This window comes from Limanda limanda, chromosome 10 (genome assembly GCF_963576545.1).
Source record: "Limanda limanda chromosome 10, fLimLim1.1, whole genome shotgun sequence".
In the NCBI taxonomy this organism is placed as follows: Eukaryota; Metazoa; Chordata; class Actinopteri; order Pleuronectiformes; family Pleuronectidae; genus Limanda; species Limanda limanda.
Window position 1 is genome coordinate 19,733,470 of NC_083645.1, and position 19,487 is coordinate 19,752,956.

Consider the following 19,487-nt stretch of genomic DNA (forward strand, 5'->3'; position numbering starts at 1 on the left):
GTTGGGTCCTTGACAATAATCGGTTAAAGTTTTAAGTAAGTAAGATGAACCATTTTCGAGATGTGCCTTCCACATACAGACAGACGAGGTTTCTGCAAATAGTAGATAGGTTCACAAACGCCAAGTTACAATAAAAGCACCTTACACTCAGCAACTTACACTGTCAACGGTTAGAAATTAAACCATAACAGGACACAAGCATCATCTCAGGCTGATGAAAAAAACACTCAAAACATACTTTGCACTATGTCGTACATACAGCCATCAGAAAGCCCTGAGGAAGATGAAGTCCCCAGCCATCGCCTACGGTTGTTTAACTCGATGACATTAAGAATTTATGAGCCTAAAGAATCTTCCGGCGCTTTCCTTGTGCAACGGCAACATGTCTTGAGAAGTGTTGAGGAAGAGCAAACATGTTGCTTTGTTGATACTCGCTTGTTTGTCAAAGACGTGATTGCGTTTTTACGAGAGAGTTGAAAATATTTTCATCACAGCACCATCACATCCAGAGCATTTACCAAAGACTGTGCAGAGAGAGAGAGCGGCTCCATCATTCTGCTCTAAAGCTGTATTTTCAGACTGGGTGCTGAGTAATTCTTCACTATTAGGGGGAATTATTTATTTTGCTCCACACACAGTTGCTCTTGCATGTTTGTAATATAGCGTTACAAAAATAATAATTTCCACATATTCTGTTTGGTGTTTTAAATCTACTTAATATCCTCAAATAAGCCAAGTGGAGCTGCAATTATTGATCCTTGAGTGTTTATGAGACCACCACAGGTTTGTACTGAATGCAAACATAAATACAATGGGTTAAATGACTGAGCCATATTACACAACAATGACCTTACTCTCCTTTCCAACACACAGTTCAATCACTGCTTATTGATTAACAATGATTGGATATGGCTCACAAGTAATTCACCCCTTGGACAGCATATTAATTGTGGTCAAACTGCCCACTTCCACACCGATATAAAGAGGAAATTGATTTGCCGGCGTGTTGCATTGTTATTCTAGCGTTCACGCCGGTTTTTTTTTTTTTAACTGCTGTGCAACAGTCTCCGGGTAAAAATGGGGAAAAGAAAGTGGACAGGCCTGAATAACAGGATCGAGCGGCTGCGGACGCTAGGTGTCACCCTTGTGACTTTAAAAGCGGACTGGCCCTGGCGGCAGGATGCGGTGGCGTGTGTGTGTGTGTGTGTGTGTGTGTGTGTGTGCGTGTGTCTGTTTGTGTGTGTGTGTGGATCAGAAGAGTGAGATTAAAGGGAGGATGCAAGATGAGAGCCTCTAATACTCGCAGGGTTACTAGAGGAACTTCACATCCTTTTCATCCCTCCTTTTATTTCCATTGGCACGGAGGCTGCTCTTACTGGTTCTGGCTGACATGTCACTGCGGTGGATTGTTCCCATCACAGGCTGCGATGGGAGAAGGGAACCAACTGAATATCATCTCCTAATTGATTTGTTTGTGGCGTTTTCCTCATGAGGATCAGCGACGGGTCACAGTGCACCCCCCTCATCATGAACCCTCCACACACACATGGACTCTTCCCGCTGACAAACACACAGCACTGCGCTGCACTGAGGGCAGATTATTAATGTTCGTTAGGATTAATTATTCCTCAACGCTCTGCATTGATTGGCCGACGTCTGCCGGTGACATGCTCATCCAGAAATGCTGATTGGTTGCGACCTTAAATAAAATGAAAGCAATTTTGAAAACCATCTGTAGTCATGTAAGTCATTTTGATGGATATTTTGTGAAATTGTTCAGAATTCTAAACCTTTAGGATTTCTTTTTAAATTTTCTTGACAGCGAATAAAAACGTGGGTGATGTTGTATATTGATTTTTTGCCAATGTGAAGATTTCCGCCCAGCATGCTGCTACACGGAAACCATCATGTAAGATGTTTGCAGTGTTGGGAATTCTCTCAGCAGGGGTCCAAGTTCACAACGTGCACATTACAGGCCGGCTTGTTCTGATGCAACACATTGCGCACGGTTGCAGCTTCCCGTATGGAGCAATGGGCTTTAAGAGGAGGTGCTGCTCGGTTTGGCACGGCAGCTCCACCAAACTGTGCCATGCCACTGAGGATGAAACAGCTCCATATATATGAGATCACACCACGCAGGGTCCCCGGTGTGGAGATGTGCGTGTGTGTCACTTGTTATATATCTAATTGGCCACCGCTGCAGAAGAGAAAACAAGGGGGACATAGGTGAAAAGTTATGCTTAGCATCTCTCCCCTCTCCTCTCTGCGTCTGCTGGGGGGAGATATTAATCTTCTCCCTCCCCCCCCCCCCTCTGCGGCACTGGTGGGAACCCACTCAAGCACACCCATGGGTATCCTCCCCCATCCCACCCCCCCCCCCCCCACCAGACCTCCTTTTTCCTCCTCTTCTTTACCTCTAACGATCATCAAACCTGCAGAGCCTCCGTGTTTCAACTTGTAACGCAGTAATTGCCCGTGGAGTCGTCCATCTGCAAGGGGGAACAGGTAGTTGGCCCGTGTGTGTGTGTGTGTGTGTGTGTGTGTGTCTGTGTGGTGGTGCTGCTGCTGCGCGTGGCCCCGCCCCCAGCAGCTCCTGTGCGACCCCCTGATTGGCTGCGGGGATTGCGGGTCCTGAGACTGGGGAGCCGCGCGTCCTCCAGTGTGCACCAGTGCAGCGAGAGGAGCTGGTTGGAGAGAAACCACGCAGAGAAGCGAGTGGAGTGGACGATTCGCTTTTTAAACCCACAGGCTGGATCCTAGGCTCCTTCCCCCTCGGCTGCAGCCCATCGAGAGAGCCCAGCGTCCTGTATATACACAGAGGCTCCTGCATCCTTTTGGCAACATTTGCATTGGATTTTTCTTTTTTTTTTCTGTGTGTGTGCGTGTTGCATGGACTAATTACCCAGGATGTTTGCTGTCGTTTCCAAGTGAGATACGAGGAGATTACTTAGTAAGTAAAAAGCCTCAAGACTAAAAATCTGCTGGAAATAACAAAAAAAGGTAATCGGGACTTCAGTGATTCTTCCACCAGACACTCCCGCAGTGGCAGCTCTCCTCTCCTTTTACGCAGAGATATCCGGACTTGAGCTGTTGAATAATTTTGTGACTGCAGAGCCTTTTTAGATTTTTTCACTTTTGTTGTTCTCCTCTCACATCCGATGAGCCGCTTGAAAGCCTCTAGCTGCCGTCCGAGTAGGAGATCTCCCCACTGCCTGTGAGCATTACGCACAGAGCAAGATGTTTATCCACAATGCGACTTGAATATCTGCTGGCACGAAGGCGGAGAATTTAACAACGGACTTTTCAAACCTCATCCCTACATCTGCCAGGGGAGATTTTGTGTATTTTTTTTTTGTGTGTGGACTTGCAGGAATTTAGATTGAATTCCCCCTTCGTTTTCAGGCCACTTGAAAATGGACAGTTTGCCACGCGAGTCGTGCGTAAGAGCAGTTTTCCGCTTGGTGAGAGTTGCAGGGATTTGCACGGTGAAGCCAGTGTGGTGAGGAGACTCAGCATGCTCTCACACATCCTTCGTCCCCAATGTTTCTCCCGCTGCAGTAGACCGGAGGATGTGCTCCGCCTGAGAAGAGTGCAATAAGGCTGAGGCACTTGTTAGAATTACAGCGTCCACATCATGATTTAATTGGCGCACAAGAGAGCCATCCGTCAGCCAAACACTTCCGAGGACGTTTCAATGAGATGATTCATTTGGAACATTTTTTGCTGTTTTCTCTGACGAGCATTCTCTGTGCGTAATTATCCAGATTTTTTGTATTTTTTTTTTTTTTTTTTATTAGGCAGAGGAGAAAAGAAAGATCAACAGGTACAATGCAAACCAAGGAGATGGATTTAATTCAATCAATCGCCGTGTTCGTTTTACTTTGGGTCGGGGCCGAGGCGGTCATCAACCTGAAGTATGGAATAAACGAGGAGATGAAGCCCGGGTCAGTGATTGGAAACGTGACAAAGGACGCGCTAAAGCAAGGATTTCAGATTGCACCGCAGCCCCCGTACTTGAGGGTTATTTCCAATTCAGAGCCGCGATGGGTGGAACTGAGTCCAGCCGGAATCCTTACAACCCAAATGAAAATAGACCGGGACGTAGTTTGTCGGCAGAACCCAAAGTGTGTCATTTCCCTCGAAGTGATGTCAAACTCTATGGAGATCTGTGTCATCAAAGTTGAAATTGAGGATTTGAACGACAACGCGCCCAGATTCCCGACGAGCCACATTGACATTGAGATTTCTGAGAACGCCTCCCCTGGTACGAGGTTTCCCCTAGAGGGGGCAAGTGATCCGGACTCGGGGATCTTTGGAGTGCAATCATATTCCATCACCCCGAATGAGCTGTTCGGACTGGAAATAAAGACCAGAGGGGATGGGTCCAAAATCGCAGAGCTTGTCGTGCAGAAATCATTAGACAGGGAGACACAGGCACACTACCAGTATGAGATCAGCGCAGAAGATGGAGGAGACCCTCCTAAGATAGGTGCGGTCCAGTTGAATATCAAGGTAATTGATTCTAATGACAACAATCCTGTTTTTGACGAGTCAGTGTACACTGTTAATGTGATGGAGAACTCCCCCATCAATACGTTAGTCATAGACTTGAACGCCACGGATCCTGACGAGGGCCCTAATGGAGAGATTGTGTACACCTTCAACAGTTATGTCACCGAGAAAACCAGGGACGCGTTTAAAATTGACCCCAGAACAGGGATCATCACTGTTAACGGCATTTTGGATTACGAGGCGACGCAGATCTACGAGATTGACATTCAGGCCAAAGATTTAGGTCCCAACTCCATCCCGGCTCACTGCAAAGTCACAGTGAACGTGATGGATACCAACGATAACCCACCTGTCATCAATTTGCTCTCCCTGAACACCGAGATGGTGGAAGTTAGCGAGAACGCACAGCGTGGGTATGTCATTGCGCTGGTGAGGGTGTCAGATAAGGATTCCGGGGCAAATGGGAAAGTGCAGTGCAGGCTTCAGGGCAACGTGCCGTTCCGACTGCAAGAATATGAAAGCTTCTCCACGATACTGGTGGATGGCCGACTGGACAGGGAACAAAAGGACACATACAACCTGACCATCCAAGCCGAGGACAGTGGCACCCCTCCTCTACGCGCCACGAAATCCCTGGTGGTCAAAGTCACGGATGAAAATGACAACCCTCCCCACTTCCTCAAGCCTCACTATCAGGAAATGGTGATGGAAAACAACCTCCCTGGTTCATGTCTGCTCGCGGTATCAGCAGAAGACCCGGACCTGGGGATGAACGGCACCGTTTCATACTCCATAGTCCCCGGTGAGATTAAGCACATGGATGTAAACACATATGTCAGCATAAACCCATCAGGCCGCATCTACTCCATGAGATCCTTCGACCATGAATACACCAGGACTTTTGATTTCAAAGTTTTGGCCAGGGACAACGGCAACCCCTCTTTGTCAAGCAACGCCACGGTGCGTATCGTGGTGCTGGATGTCAACGACAACACACCTGTGATGACAAACCCCCCTCTGGTTAACGGCACAGCGGAGGTCTCCATCCCCAGAAACGCCGGGGTGGGCTACATGGTGACCCAGGTGAAGGCAGACGACTACGACGAGGGGGAGAACGGGCGGCTGACCTACACCATCTCCGAGGGGGACCGGGCTTTCTTTGAGATCGACCAGGTGAACGGCGAGGTGCGCTCCACCAAGATGTTCGGGGAAAACGCCAAGGCCAACTACGAGATCACGGTGGTGGCGAGGGACCACGGCAAGCCCTCCCTCTCCGCCTCGGCCTACATCGTGGTGTACCTCTCGCCAGACCTGAACGCACAGGAGCCTATCGGACCAGTCAACCTGTCCCTCATCTTCATCATCGCTCTGGGCTCCATCGCTGCCATCCTGTTTGTCACCATGATATTTGTGGCGGTGAAGTGCAAGCGGGATAACAAGGAGATCCGGACGTACAACTGCAGGTACTGACCGACTCTTTTGTGTGTGTGTGTGTTTGTGTGTCTGTGTGTGTGAGAGAGAGAAACAGACCGTGGTGCTTGTGACCGTGATTGTGCGTAAAACGCCGAGGTGTGAGTGCATTGCTTTTTGTCATGCAGCATGCAGAGGCCTGACTGTGAGGACTGCAGATTTTTTTTTTTTTTCGGCAGCTGAGAGTGAAACAGACCTAAATAAACCCCCCCCCCCACCTGCTTTAAATCAGACACGTTCTGCTGAGGCCCACTGTTCCGTGTTAGGCAAACGGGATTGATTGATTTAATCCTTCCATTGTAGCCAATTGACTCATAAATATGACGGTTCAACTGTCATGTTCAATTTGCTGGTGTGTTGCCGGACAATTAACGTCCCACTGGTTCAATAGCAGTCCCAGACATTTATTATTTAAACGTCCACCATGGCTGATTGCCTGTTATCAGCTTTAATCTAGTGTGATCATGGACAATCATCCGGGATCATTCACATCTACCTCTGTCTTGGAATGATACGATTATAATAAGATGGGATAATATAGATAATAAAATAATTAATTGCATTTTTTTTGGTTTTATAAAATCATGTAAGGTCACATCACCGTCATTCACTATTTAGCCTTTTTTTTGGCAGATTATTATAATCCCGGACCTTTGCCCGTCTGTTTTGTTCATCAATCTGAACATCAGCTCTGGCTTTGATTTCCCTGTGCCACATCACCACTATGAATTTACATATAGATTGGATTTGAGATTTAACCTGAAGCTATAATCATATTTTGCTCCAGACCTAATTTTGTTGATTTGAAGTTAAGTTGGGCCATTTTTCAACATGTAGTGGTGAAACACTACATATTCTAAGACTCCCCAAATATTACTCAGTATGAATAGAAGTCTTACTAGGAGTAAGACTTGGAGTAATTCCCCAGTAATAATATTTGTTTTGAATAATCCCTGATTTTCACATTTTCTTAATTACAGAGCTTGGAACTGGAAATAAATTCTGCTCTGGGTTAAGAGGAACCATCCCCTTAGTGGGACTCACATCTCTTCTCAGCATATACATACCACCCTATATGTCTTGTTATTGAAGCCTGATTTGATAGAATGGGAAACCAGTGTGCTCACATCTTCATCAAAACAGCCATTTTATCATTTTTTTTTTTTTTAAGTCTTTTATATGCGTTTTTTTCTAGAGAAGAAACAGTGATAACAACAACAACAAATTCAAAATTCAAAACTGCTCTCAGAACTTTACTCTCCTAGTGTGAGGCGCTCTGCCTGCTGGGTGCTTTAATCAGCACTGCTGTGTTCAGCTCCTCAGTCACCACCTCGAGTACGAGGAGCAGTTATCTCCAATTTATTGCTTGTCCTCTGTCAATCTGTCTGACTCTGAAGATTTCCCCCTCCCAATTTTCAATTTGGGCACAAAGTAGAGAGACAACGTGTTCAAATGATAAATGGAAAAGAAATTGAGTATTTTCCGCACTTGCAGCTGCCCATTTTCTTTCCTCTGAATCAAGGGGGAGCGGAATGGGGGCGGGAGCTGTTTTCAAGATGCAATCTAAAAGAAAAATGAAAAAGACAAACTACAATGGTGCTCCTTAGCCAGTGTGATTTTAGAAGCGACAGAGGATTAGAGCTGCATTTTAGTGAGGCACAGAGGCCAGTGGGGGTTGGTGGAGCACAGAGCTTCAAGACAAGACAAGAGAGAAAACAGACACATTTCAGATATTGCAATTTCATGGGTAACTATAGTTTCCTTCTGAGCATTAGCAGGAAATAAGCCATATGCTGGAAGCCCTGGGGTTGAAAATGGACTCTTACAGGGTTTGAAGTATGCAGATAATTAACAACATCACAAATTGTATGGAATATGTCCATTGAAGATTGTGGTTAGTCATCACTATAAAGCACATAGCATCTGTTGTCCTGTGGAAAACTGCAAGGCTGTGCGAATAATGGATATTTTCCCCAGTCTGAGGCTCCTTTGATAAAACGTGGCTGTGCTGCTCATTTGCTCTTATTAAAGTCAAAATACTCATATCAAGTTTGCAGCAGCCACTGAGAACAGCTAAATGAATTTGAATCTGCAGCTCTCCTGCACTTCGTTTTGCAACTAGGCCTGCTTGGTAATGAAAGAAAAAAAAAATGGAATTAGTGTGGGTTGTGTGCTTTGAATATGATTGCATATACCGGTAGTGCTGCTGAGTACAAGTGTGTCCTTTTGCTTTGCTTCTGTGGTTTTGGCATGTTTGCATTTTGCCTGCCTGTTCGTGTCTTGTCGTGTGTTGAGCATGCAAATGCAAACAAATAAGGGTTGACGGCTCCATCGCAAGCTGAGAGTGGGCGAGTCACCTTAGTGTGCTGTTCCACCCCTGGACACGGGCAATGCGCCTTTGTCTGGCACCCACGGTTGAGCAGTGCCCTAGCTGGCATGGCGGGCAAGCACTTTGACCGTGTGGACAGGGGAGGGGAAGGCAGAGCACTGCTTTATTGAGTCTGTTCAGTTTCTTCTACTTGCGCAGGGTGGCAGAGTACTCATATGGCAGCCAGAAGAAGTCCAGCAAGAAGAAGAAGCTGAGCAAGAACGACATCCGCCTGGTGCCACGAGACGTCGAGGAGACAGACAAGATGAATGTGGTGAGTTGCTCGTCTCTCACCTCCTCGCTCAACTACTTCGACTACCACCAGCAGAGCCTGCCGCTGGGCTGCAGGCGCTCCGAGAGCACCTTCCTCAACGTGGAGAACCAGAACTCACGCAATGCAGCGCCCAACCATGGCTATCAGCACCCGTTCACTGGGCAGAGCCAGCAACAGCCAGACCTCATCATCAACGGCATGCCACTGCCAGAGGTGAGATACACTCCCCTGTGCTCTGTTCTAAATCCTCGGCTGGGCAGCCCTCGGTGTTAGGGGGTGGGTGGGGGGGGGGTTGGTGCTAATATTTAAATGATTATAAGATTTATATGACTTGATGTGAGGTTTAATCCAAGACAAGAAATAACCATCTTTGTTAGGTTTCCTTTTCATTACTTATGACTTATAGGTCTGCTTAATGGTGCTGAATCTTCAGCATGAGTTGTAAAGATGGTACACGCCACCTTTCAACACATCTCAAGGTCTAGTGACATTTAGCATTCCATCATACCACAGATCACAGTGTCGGTGAGAGACGCCTGACTGTTACTGATTGAAAGCCAAGCTCGTGACGTTGTCAATCCGAGCAGAATCCTTCGAGGCATTTCAAGGTGCAGAGACACTGAGGCTGACCTGCGAGTGCGAGCGCTTTGCCAAGCAGAATTTTTTGGAGGCCTGACAAAGTGGATTATTTGGCCTCTCCCTTCTCCGTGTGTTTACTGTCTCTATTGTGTGAGCTGAGCTATTGTTACCAAAAAAAAAAAGAACAGAAGACGAGTCTGAGCACCTGCCAGGTGTATTGACCCAACTGATCTGCTCCACCACACGTCATTTCAGGTGCTAGCAGAAAAAAAGACTCATTGCTTAAATGCTTTATCTCTGTGTCGTCCATTTGGCTGCAGCGTTGCCGCATGGCCGCTCTGCACAGACACATTGAATTACCCTGACATACCATGCAAGGCTCCAGCAGAGCAGTGAAGGTCTGACTCGAAAAAACTATTCAAGCTGACAGAGTGTATGCCGACAAGTTGATCTTTAGTTTATAGATTTTTGTGTGTATGAACTGGTCTATTGGATTCTTTGGGCAACCTTCCCCTCTCTCTCTCTTCGTGACCCACTTCTCCTCCATCCCAGGGGAGGGAGGGACATTTATGTTTGTGTGAGTGCAAGGGAAAAATGTGTATCAGTATGTGTGTGTGTGTGTGTGTGTGTGTGTGTGTGTGTGTGTGTGTGTGTGTTTATTTACGAATGTGTATCACGCTTGCTCCCATAGACGGCAACAAATAAGCTCCATGGACACACACACACAGACGCGCGCACACTTGTAATTGATGACTCCAATCTCCGCTTGACATTCAGTGAGGAGCAGGTGGGGGTGCTGGGGTTGGGAGCGGGGTCTTAAAACAAGGAACACAAGATGGATATTGATGTATTGACTGGATGATCCAGAGAGATCCAGGCACCGGTGGATCCTGAGGGGTCAATGAGGCCTACTTACAGGCATGCTGATTTACTGGGCCTGTCGGAGCTGGTTCCGACTGAGTGTGTGGGTGAGTAACGCAGGTGGAGAGAATGAGAAATGTTGTCGGGGGCTGTCTGGTGGTGTTATCCGGCCAGTGGAGGCAGAGGTAGGGGATTCATGCACCGAACCTTTATGCTGTGATTGCATTTGCTGGTAGGTAGTGCTATGCGGGTCGCCACCACCCTTTTCCTCTGCCAAAATAAATAAAAATGTGGGTCTGGCTCCAGAATGAAATCAAGCACCTTTGTAAGAAAAGCCAGAGCAGCATCCTGTCTCTGTGGCTTAACCATCCAATAAAGGCACATTTGCCGCAGGATTACGAGGGCCTTTATTTGTTTCAGCTCATGAAAAAGCGGAGAGGGAGACAAATCGGGTTGAAGATTGATTCTGATGATTCCATATGCAAAGCTAGGAGTTGTCTTGATGGAGCTGCGTGAGGGCAGATCGAGAGATAAGCAGGGAAGATGTGAGCGAGGGCGAGTGAGTCTCAGTGCCAGGTGTCTGAGCCCCGGCTACGTTTTCTCATCTTCTTAGAGGCACTTGATTGGTTTGATAGAGGCCGGGGCCTGTTTAGCATGCAGCCTCCATCGCTCTCCGCCTTACACATGATGTTGACAAACATCTCTTTGACCCGGCCTTTGCATATTTTCCCTGGACTGAGAAGAGAGCGTGTGAGTGAGAAAATAAGTGAGTGAGAACGCGAGAAAGTAAGTGAGAAGTAGCAGGAGCCACGGAACGCTTCGCCCTCCAACCTCAGCCCGGCGATGGTTGTCATGGTTTGCTGTCCTCCCCATTGTGACATTTGCAAGAGAGACGAGCTCTACAGTAGATTCAAACGTTGCTCTTAACTGGCAAATGTTGTCAGTATAATTACAATACCATTTATAGCACAAACAAACAGCGGTGAAATGACTGATAATTGCTTTGCTACAATGAGCAAGCTTAGGCTTGAAACCACTTGACTCCACAAGTCCTCAACCCATATTCCATTGACTGGCTAGGACACACAAGTGGCTGCACTGTTGTGATTACTGAGGCAGCTTTGTCCCCAAAAAAATTGTTTTCATCCTGAGGCCAACCTCATAATTATCCATGATTCATTCATCCTCAGCGGAAGAGCTTTTTTGTTTTTACACCAGGGCACGATGATGTCTCCCTGTTTGTTTATTCTTCCAAACGTGCAGTTTAAAATTATCATCCCCATCAAAATGTGGATAAGGGGTCAGATTTGTTTAGCTATCAGAGGGAAAGAGGATATGGACTTGTGACTATTTTGTAATTCATGTTTATAATCCATGTAAGGTTTTCCTCCATTGTTAGTTTATGTGGGGCAGCGAGCTTCCTGCTTATGTACGAGCAGCTGGAGTCAAGCTTTTCCTGCTTCAGACAAAGCACCGTGGAACACACAAACACACACAGACACACAAACACACACACAGCAGACTCGGCCAAGATAACAGTGACAGGTCTCCCCGAAGGCCTCATACCTGCAATTGCATTGTGTGTATTGTATTCTCCCTTGTGAGAACGTGCACCCGTATATACCTCCCCCCCCCCCGAACATCGCTGTCCATTGTTTTGAGACGCATCAGCTGTGAGATGTTTGTTAGACCTGCCCGTGGTAGCACTAATATGAACGCTCACAGGAGAATAGAGCTGTCTTCCACAGCTTAATTATAGTGAATCACTTGGTGGGGGAAACAATTATACAGTAAAGGAATGGCCTTTGGCTAGAATGTGTTTTTGAATTTGTAATGTGCACTTAGGCTTCTCACACCTGTGATTCCAGATAATGAGCAGAGCAGAAAAAAAAGAACTTATCTTACTGTATTGATTACGCTCATTCGGGTAGATTGCATATTTTGTCTTTTTTACGCTGCGGTGAATGAATCAGAAAAAGGTGATAAATGAGTCAGAAACAAGGTGATAAATGAATGAGGATAAAAAAGAGGTAGAGGACTTTGCGCTGCACGCCGGAGAACGCTCGGTGTTCAGTATGCAGCGAAGAGTGCGCTTGACAAGTGCAGTTAATTGATAATTGATGCAGTCGTCCTCCTGGATTCTCTCTGCACTGCTTCCTTGAAGATACTGCGGCTACACAAGTCTCTGTGATACCGAGTTGAAGTGTGCGCCACGGGGTCGGGCTCAGACGCACGTATTTGTGTTTGTTTGTTCGGCTCTCGCAGCCAATCAAAGCATCTTAAATGAGAAAAAGGAAAAATCAAGCCACCCGAGTGAGGAGGCATGTGGGTGCACCGGCCTCGCTGCTTCTCCCTGTTAGAGAAGAAGATGTTTTGATGTGGATGAAGGAGAGAGAGACAAACAGGGAGTGGCTGCACATCCCTCGCTATCACTTCACATCAGGACAATATGCATGGGAGCGTCCAGACGTGTCATATTGAGCATGCAAAGTACATGTCATGCTGTCAGCGCACCACTATACATCTGTTGAAATTGCCCACCCCAGCCCCCCCCATACACACACATGCACTCATGAATACACAAATGTAGCCGCAATACTTCTTATGGCGTGTCACATTTATTTGAAGTATGGGCTGTGACATTATCATTTACATCGTTATGACCAACTCAAGGAATCTCACAGCAGCAGAGACGAGCGGCGCAATCTCACACATTCGATAATCAACACGGTTGTGATCCTGCATTCAAAGTGCTTTGTTAATGTTGTTATGATATTGTCATCATCATCATCATTCCCTGGTGTTTAAGATATGGAGAGATATAAATGCTTCTAATAATATTTCCCTTAATAGCATCTGTCATTTTAGTGCTCGAGCGCTAATGAAAAAGTTTGGAACAGTGCAGAGCGTTTTTACAGTAGATTGAATAAATTATATTCCACCCGACGTTCGCAGCTGTTCAACTTTTGTTGGCACAGAGTTTCTGTGGGGATCCAGCTTTTATTTTTTGCAGTCCCGGTTTAGAGACAGACTGTTTCTGGAGGAATCATTTAGCTTGTGTGTGTTTGTTGACTTGAACGGACTGGGAGTGAAAGGAAGAACATCAGCTGCTGGTGGAAAGTGTAACTGGGAGAGGACAACGTGCAAAGCAGTGAAGCACAGAGTGGAAGTGAAACTGTCTCTGCAGCTGGAGACTGTTCCTCGCTCTATATTCATTTTTACGTTATGCTCAGTTTTCAATGAAGTTTAGGAAGTGACTAGAAATAAATAATACTCATATTTATAGTTTATAATAATAATATGGACTTAAGAAGAATTGAAAGTCTTAAAAAAAGTCAAATTTCTCTGTTATTTTAACTTGAAAGCTTTTTGAGCCAGTCCCTTATAACAACAAGGGAATAAACTCTTTTTACAGATTCATAAAAAAATCTTATTCTATTTTCAAACAATGCAAAATATAGCCAAACAAATATCTTGTTAATTAAAAGGCCAAATAGAAAATATACAGGAGCTGCTTCAACTCTGAACAGTTTGTCAGTGACTTTTCATTGTGGGAAAGAAAACCAGAGATATACAGATATGGTGGAGTAAGGGACGGTATACATACCTGCTTGATCTGAAAGCTCTCGTGTTCCTGGGTATTTTTATTTCCATGTGTTGAAAGAGGAGGCGTACGGAGCATTCTTTAAAGTCTCCTCCTCTCAGAGGATTTCAGAGGGAATTGTTTCATCTACAAAAGCTTCAGCTGCGCTCTGATTGAGTGGCAGATGAACCTGTTAATTATTTAGAGAGGTTATTTGTAAGGCAGCGGCTTCAGAAATACTCTGCTTTTCAAGTGTCACTGCTTATAAGGTGAAATAAAAATGTTGTCTGTCAGAAATAAATTATCAGTAAGACAGTGATGTATTCAGCGCCCCTCTTATAACATTCCTCAGCCGGCTCCTCCCATTGTGTTTTACACGGGAAACTGGTGAAGCTGTGGGCTGATTTAGTGGCATTACTCAACAAGATGGTTTTCACTTCATGCAGAACCCGTGCTAGTTTTACACTCGGCTAGGTTTTTATAGCCTTGACCCCAACCCGCGACACGCCGGCACGTCATTCTCGATGTTGCCGAGGTACAATGAAATGACATAACAACCCCGGGCAGCCGGTCACCAGCGTCCAGGCCTCCCGTCGGGATTAGAGCACCTAGCCAAAAGAGCTTAAGAGTCAAAACACATGAGTGATGCCGCCTGATGTACACATGTCACCGTATGTGTCCCTAACCACATGTGACTGGTGCGGAGAGAAACAGGCTGAGGAGCGCTGTGGAGAAATGGCAAGGCCGAGAAAAACCAGGAGAGACAGAGACGAGGGGAGAGAGGTCTATTTATAGAGTGCCAATGATTTTTCTCAACCTGTATCGCGGCTACCTGAAACGTGTTATTTTTCTCTCTAAAAGGTGGTGTTAGGATGACGGAGAGATTTTATTGCAGGGACCCTATCAACCTCCACGGAAAGCAATAATGTCTCTTCTATTGTTGGCGCAACTTCCCCCGAAAAAGGAAATATTGTGATTATTTCAATGTAAAGGCGAACATGGTAAACTGCATTAGCAGAGGAGAGTGGTTTCTGTTTTGCAGAATGATATTGTCAAATGGCTGAACTCATGGAGGACATCAGCAAACAGACACTTAAGGCTGTTTACAACACAAGGACACAAATACATTCAAATAAAAAAGTAAAATCGCTAAGTGCTAATCGGCGTAATCATTCATCTTCTGTGATGAATTTATCTGCTTCAAGTTGGCAGCCCTGAAAAAAAGTACTTGAAAAGCTCTATCATGAGCAAAGAATTCACTTTCTTTTAAACCTATTAAGCATCAAAAGAAAGGGATTTTTTTTTCATGGAGCCAAAAGTAGTCACATAATAGCATTAGTCGTCCCACAATTTATGTTAAAGATTTTAATGGACAAGTACCTAAATGCAAGAAAGGAGAATAATGGCATTGAACTTCTGGGTTGATGGTCCAGCCGTAAACGAGCGAAGGCTAAATGGAGTGAAGGAAATGGACGCAGTGATGATGTTTATCGCCGGAGGAGAGGACGTTATTATGCACCTTGTTACCCTGCGAGCGATCAGCGTGGCCGTACAGTAATTACCCCTTTAAATGAGTTTCCCACCGGGTTGTTCTTTTATTTCTCGAATCAAACCCCAACACACAAAAATGCCGCATTGTGTTTTGTTCCATGGAAATCCCTGGACCATCAAGTCCCAAACAAATAAGAAGTTAAAGTGTGGAAATTAACCCGAATTTCATGTGTAGCCGTTCACACAATTTCATGCAAAGTTTGTGCATCAAATCCTTAATGTTCAGGGAAACAAGCAAAACAGAGAAAATAAGAAAACGTAGGACGAGAGAAAGCTCCAGGGTGAATATTAAAAAAATAACCCCCGCTCTCATTAACGCCTTTTGGTGAAAAATGCCTGTAGTACCATTAATATAGAAGAGGAGAAAAGGTCAGTCCACATATTTAAAAGAAACACAAAACCCTGAGACTGCTAATGGCCAAGAGTGGAAGCTGTTTGCAGAGGAAGTTCAGTGGATATCTTTAGTGTTTGTCGAGAGGCTTGTGCCCACCTCTGTCACTCTGACTTATTGTATAATGTGTGCTGACACGCAGTGTAATAAAGCCTTGATATATACGCATATACATAGATTTGTCTCTCCTCGCCGATAATAAGAACAAGGGACTCATAATCAGTCTTTGGGGAAATTAAATGTTCCCTGTCTGATCCGCTCTGGAAAAATACTAACTTACGAAAGTAAACAAAGTAAGAAAAAAAGTTATTTCAATTCTCCAGTAATGACAGCGATGATTTGAATGAGGCAAAAACTAATTTCATCCCAACGTGCAGAGAAGAATAAAGTATTAATTAGAATCCGTGGATGTCCGCATTCAACATGTTTTCTGTATTTTCACTGGCTAATTCAGTTGGGTTAGTAGACATGTTGCCACATTGTTAAGAGAGTTCCCAGGGCTTTACTCCCCGAGTGCTGATGCTGTGGTTTCTGAGTGACAGGGAAGTGGAGGGGGGGGAGGGGCTCAATGGAACATAACAATACTCTCTGTGCATGGGAAACTTTTCCAAGCAGCCGGCTCTGACACCAGGGAAGAATGACCTTTCCAAGTGTCCTGTTTTTTTGTGTCTAAAGCAAAGCAGAAGCAGGAGGATGTTAGTTAGCATTTCCCCCATCAGATTAAATGTCAACTCCTGCATGCATAATTGTGGAGTGGAGGAGGAGGAAGACTTGAAGTGAACCAATTTGCAGGGGGGCGGTGGGGGTTAGTTAGTCACTGCATTGCAGATATTGTCACGGCCCTCTCGGTGTCATCTGCTTACACTCCTCTGTTTTAATTGTGGTTATATTTGGACCTGTAGGTTAGCACCGTACCTGGTTTAACAGAAATTGAAACATTAAGTGAAATTTAATTGAGCTGGAAACAAAATAATTCTCCCATGTTTTGTGTCTTCATCTTTAAAACTGTGGAGAAGAAAAATCTAAGGAAGGCAGAGCTGACAAAAGGGAGCAAACGTCATTGTATCACACACACACAAGTACTGCATTATACCTCGGTGTTGTTTGCCGAAGCCTTTGCCTCTGTTCCTCCCCTCCTTTCATTCCAGCAGATTCATACAGTGCTTTTGTTTTCTAAGACATAAACCTGGATTTGCATTAGGAAGCCCGTGTATGGGGTGTTTGATGAGCGCATGCAGTGGCTGTTGGCAGGCGAGCCACTATAGCAGCAATATCGGCCGCCTCAGAGGCATGCAGCAGTCGGGCTGGAGGAGCAGCAGGGTAGCGTAATTGTGCATTGTTCATCCACAGAACAGAGGCAGAGCATGTAATGAGCTGTAGCATTTTCACCCAGCCAGCCTAATGGGCTATGACCGAGTGTAGGCCTCTCGGAGCCCTCACGTTCCCTCTGCCCTATGTGGCCGTCGTCTCGGGCCTCTTCCTTTCTTTTCCCCCCGTTCCCCCCGTTTTTCACCGGCCGATCAGCGTCAACCACTCTTTCACCCCTGCTTTCACCCTCCTTTATCTCCGCTCCCCTACCCATTGTGCCCCTGTCTGCGGAGATGGTGGGACCCCTAATGGGTTCAGTGTGTGGCTCCTTTTCTCATTCATGATGTCTGCAAAGCTCCGAGCATTCAGCCCGATTCAGGCTGACATAAATCAGAATAGCTCATTGACGGAGCACCGTGCGCTCTGTGATTACATTAAAAAACCCAAACACTGCATGCAAATAAAAGTTCGGCAAAGAGAATTTGCTGATGTTAGGTGAAGAGGATTTGCTGCTGGAAGTCGGCTCATTTTTCTATCAAAGGCTGTTTTGCATTTTGATTATCTAGTTCTCCTGAAAGCAATTCGGGTGGCCCTGTTACGCTCAGGTTTGTTTTGCTGGGATTAGGGCTTTTTCAGAAAGGTCCCAGGCATATTGTTTACGTCCATATCTGCTTTCCGGAGCGACAGGAAAAACTATTTGCTGGAGTGGTACCAGGTCATGTTGGAAAGACCAGAATGTGTTCCAGGAGACAGATTAGATATGTACTCTACGCTGAATGCGGAGGAATAGAAATACCACTAATGATAATTGTAATGATTTCCATGTTAAGGGAATTGATAACGGCTCCACCTGCTTTCTTTGTGCTCTCTCGTGGCATCAGAAAACAATATTCGGGGGTTCGGTCGGTGTCTGGCTGCGCCGCACAATGGGACGTCAGGTTTGACTTTCCCCTCACGTCCACTGTTTGACATACCACAGCTCAGGCGGCCAAGTTAATGAATGAAAAGCACTTGGCCTCTGTCAGACTGCTCCAAGTGCACCACTTTCTCCTGTAACCCCCCCCACCCCCACCCCCTTAGTTCAAGATTACTCTTCTGTACCTGTTCTATGTTTTAGCGCTGTTCCCAGTCCAGTGTTGCGTGGGGGGGGCTGAGTGAGGGAGGCCGCATGTCGAAGACAGCTCATAATCTTTGTGCTTTAATAACAGGGGCTGAGTGCTCCGCTGGGGAAGGTCACCACGGAGAGGCCTTATCTAGTTTGGGTATTGTAACGTTAAAGCAGGTTGTAAGGACTGCTAATGCATTGACATGTATGCTCACACATGGGAACAAGAATGCACTGCTGAGTTAAAAAAGTTCCTTCGAAGCTGATTTCTGTGAGCTATCAATAAAAGTCATAAAAAAATCCAAGGAGAAAATGTGACATTTGGGAAATTAACCTAGTTGCTTTCCTGAGGAGTGTTAGATGAGATTGTGTTTGCCCTGTGATGTTTAGTACTTAACAAGAGCAAGGGGAAGCAGTTAGCGTCCCAACGTGATCAAAAACTGTTCTAAACTACGAGTGGAAACAGTCTAACCTGTGCAGAAATATTTTATTATACTTGAAAAAGTGGTTATTTGATTTCTTTATGAGTGTAACATAACTGTGATGTGTCCACTTGAGGATTACTTGGCTGGCAGCAGTGAGTTACTTAATTACTCACTTAATGAAACATGTTGCAAGAGGGTATGCTGATTTTTATTTTATTTTTTTTACATTTGGACCGAACCACACCAGGCTTCCTCCAGACGACCCAGTTTTATACTCAATAAAAAATTCCCCGAATTCTTAAAATTAAAGTTGCAGAAATGGATATTTTCCTTGATTAAATTATATTTTCTAGGGAACAAAAGAGAATATGGTTTCTGCTTTGCCTTTGATTTTTTTATTTATTGTCAGAACAAAATATCGTCCATCCTAAATGTTAATTTGTGCCTGCCCCTGTTTGTGTGATAGGATGGCAAATGAAATACCAAGAGTGATGGGGGGTGGGGACAGTCATGGGAGTGGTGTTCTGACTTTTCATTTGTTCACGACCCAGTAATGATCATTTTAGCCTCTAAGCCTCCGATTTGGCCTTGTTTTGCTGTGGGAAGCAGCATCAGTGGGGACAGAGCGGCCTTGCCCCGGCTCAGAAGCTCGTCCGTGGCTAAGCTAGTTGGCAGCAAAAGTCGGCGACACAGCATGGAAAACATTTCGAGTGTAATTTCAGAGGAGGTGAGCTGCGAGGTGACAGAGAAGAACCGAAAAATATGCAGTTCAGGTGGGAACAAGCCCGGTTGTGCTAATGTGTAAACTGCATTTGTTTGCCTTGTGGCCTGTGAGTGAGAGCGTTTTTCTAATTATAGACCTCCATCGCTCGCCTTGTTAGCAGCGCTGGTAACGAGCCAGTCGCCAGCTTGCATGAGCAACTGCAGAAAGCTGACTTTTGGTTTAATTTGGAGGACTAGCTATAATCCAGACTAAGTCCCTGAAAGCTGAAGCCCCCTCCCTCCTCCCACCGCTGTTGGATTACGGGAGTGTCTTTAAAAGGATAAGGACCTGCTTATC

The 19,487-nt window shown here is 45.5% G+C and overlaps 1 protein-coding gene across 2 annotated transcripts in view; it reads left to right on the forward strand.

Moving 5' to 3' along the window:
* The first annotated feature begins 3,828 nt into the window (after positions 1 to 3,828).
* pcdh19 (protocadherin 19) overlaps positions 3,829 to 19,487 on the forward strand; it is a 52,138-nt gene continuing 36,479 nt past the window's right edge. Inside the window, exons 1-2 of one of the 2 annotated variants that reach the window (XM_061080004.1) lie at positions 3,829 to 5,975; positions 8,492 to 8,837. In XM_061080004.1, coding sequence (XP_060935987.1) covers positions 3,829 to 5,975; positions 8,492 to 8,837 — 2,493 coding nt within the window. The remainder of the gene's footprint in view (positions 5,976 to 8,491; positions 8,838 to 19,487) is intronic. The other variant, XM_061080003.1, reaches the window with a different exon arrangement.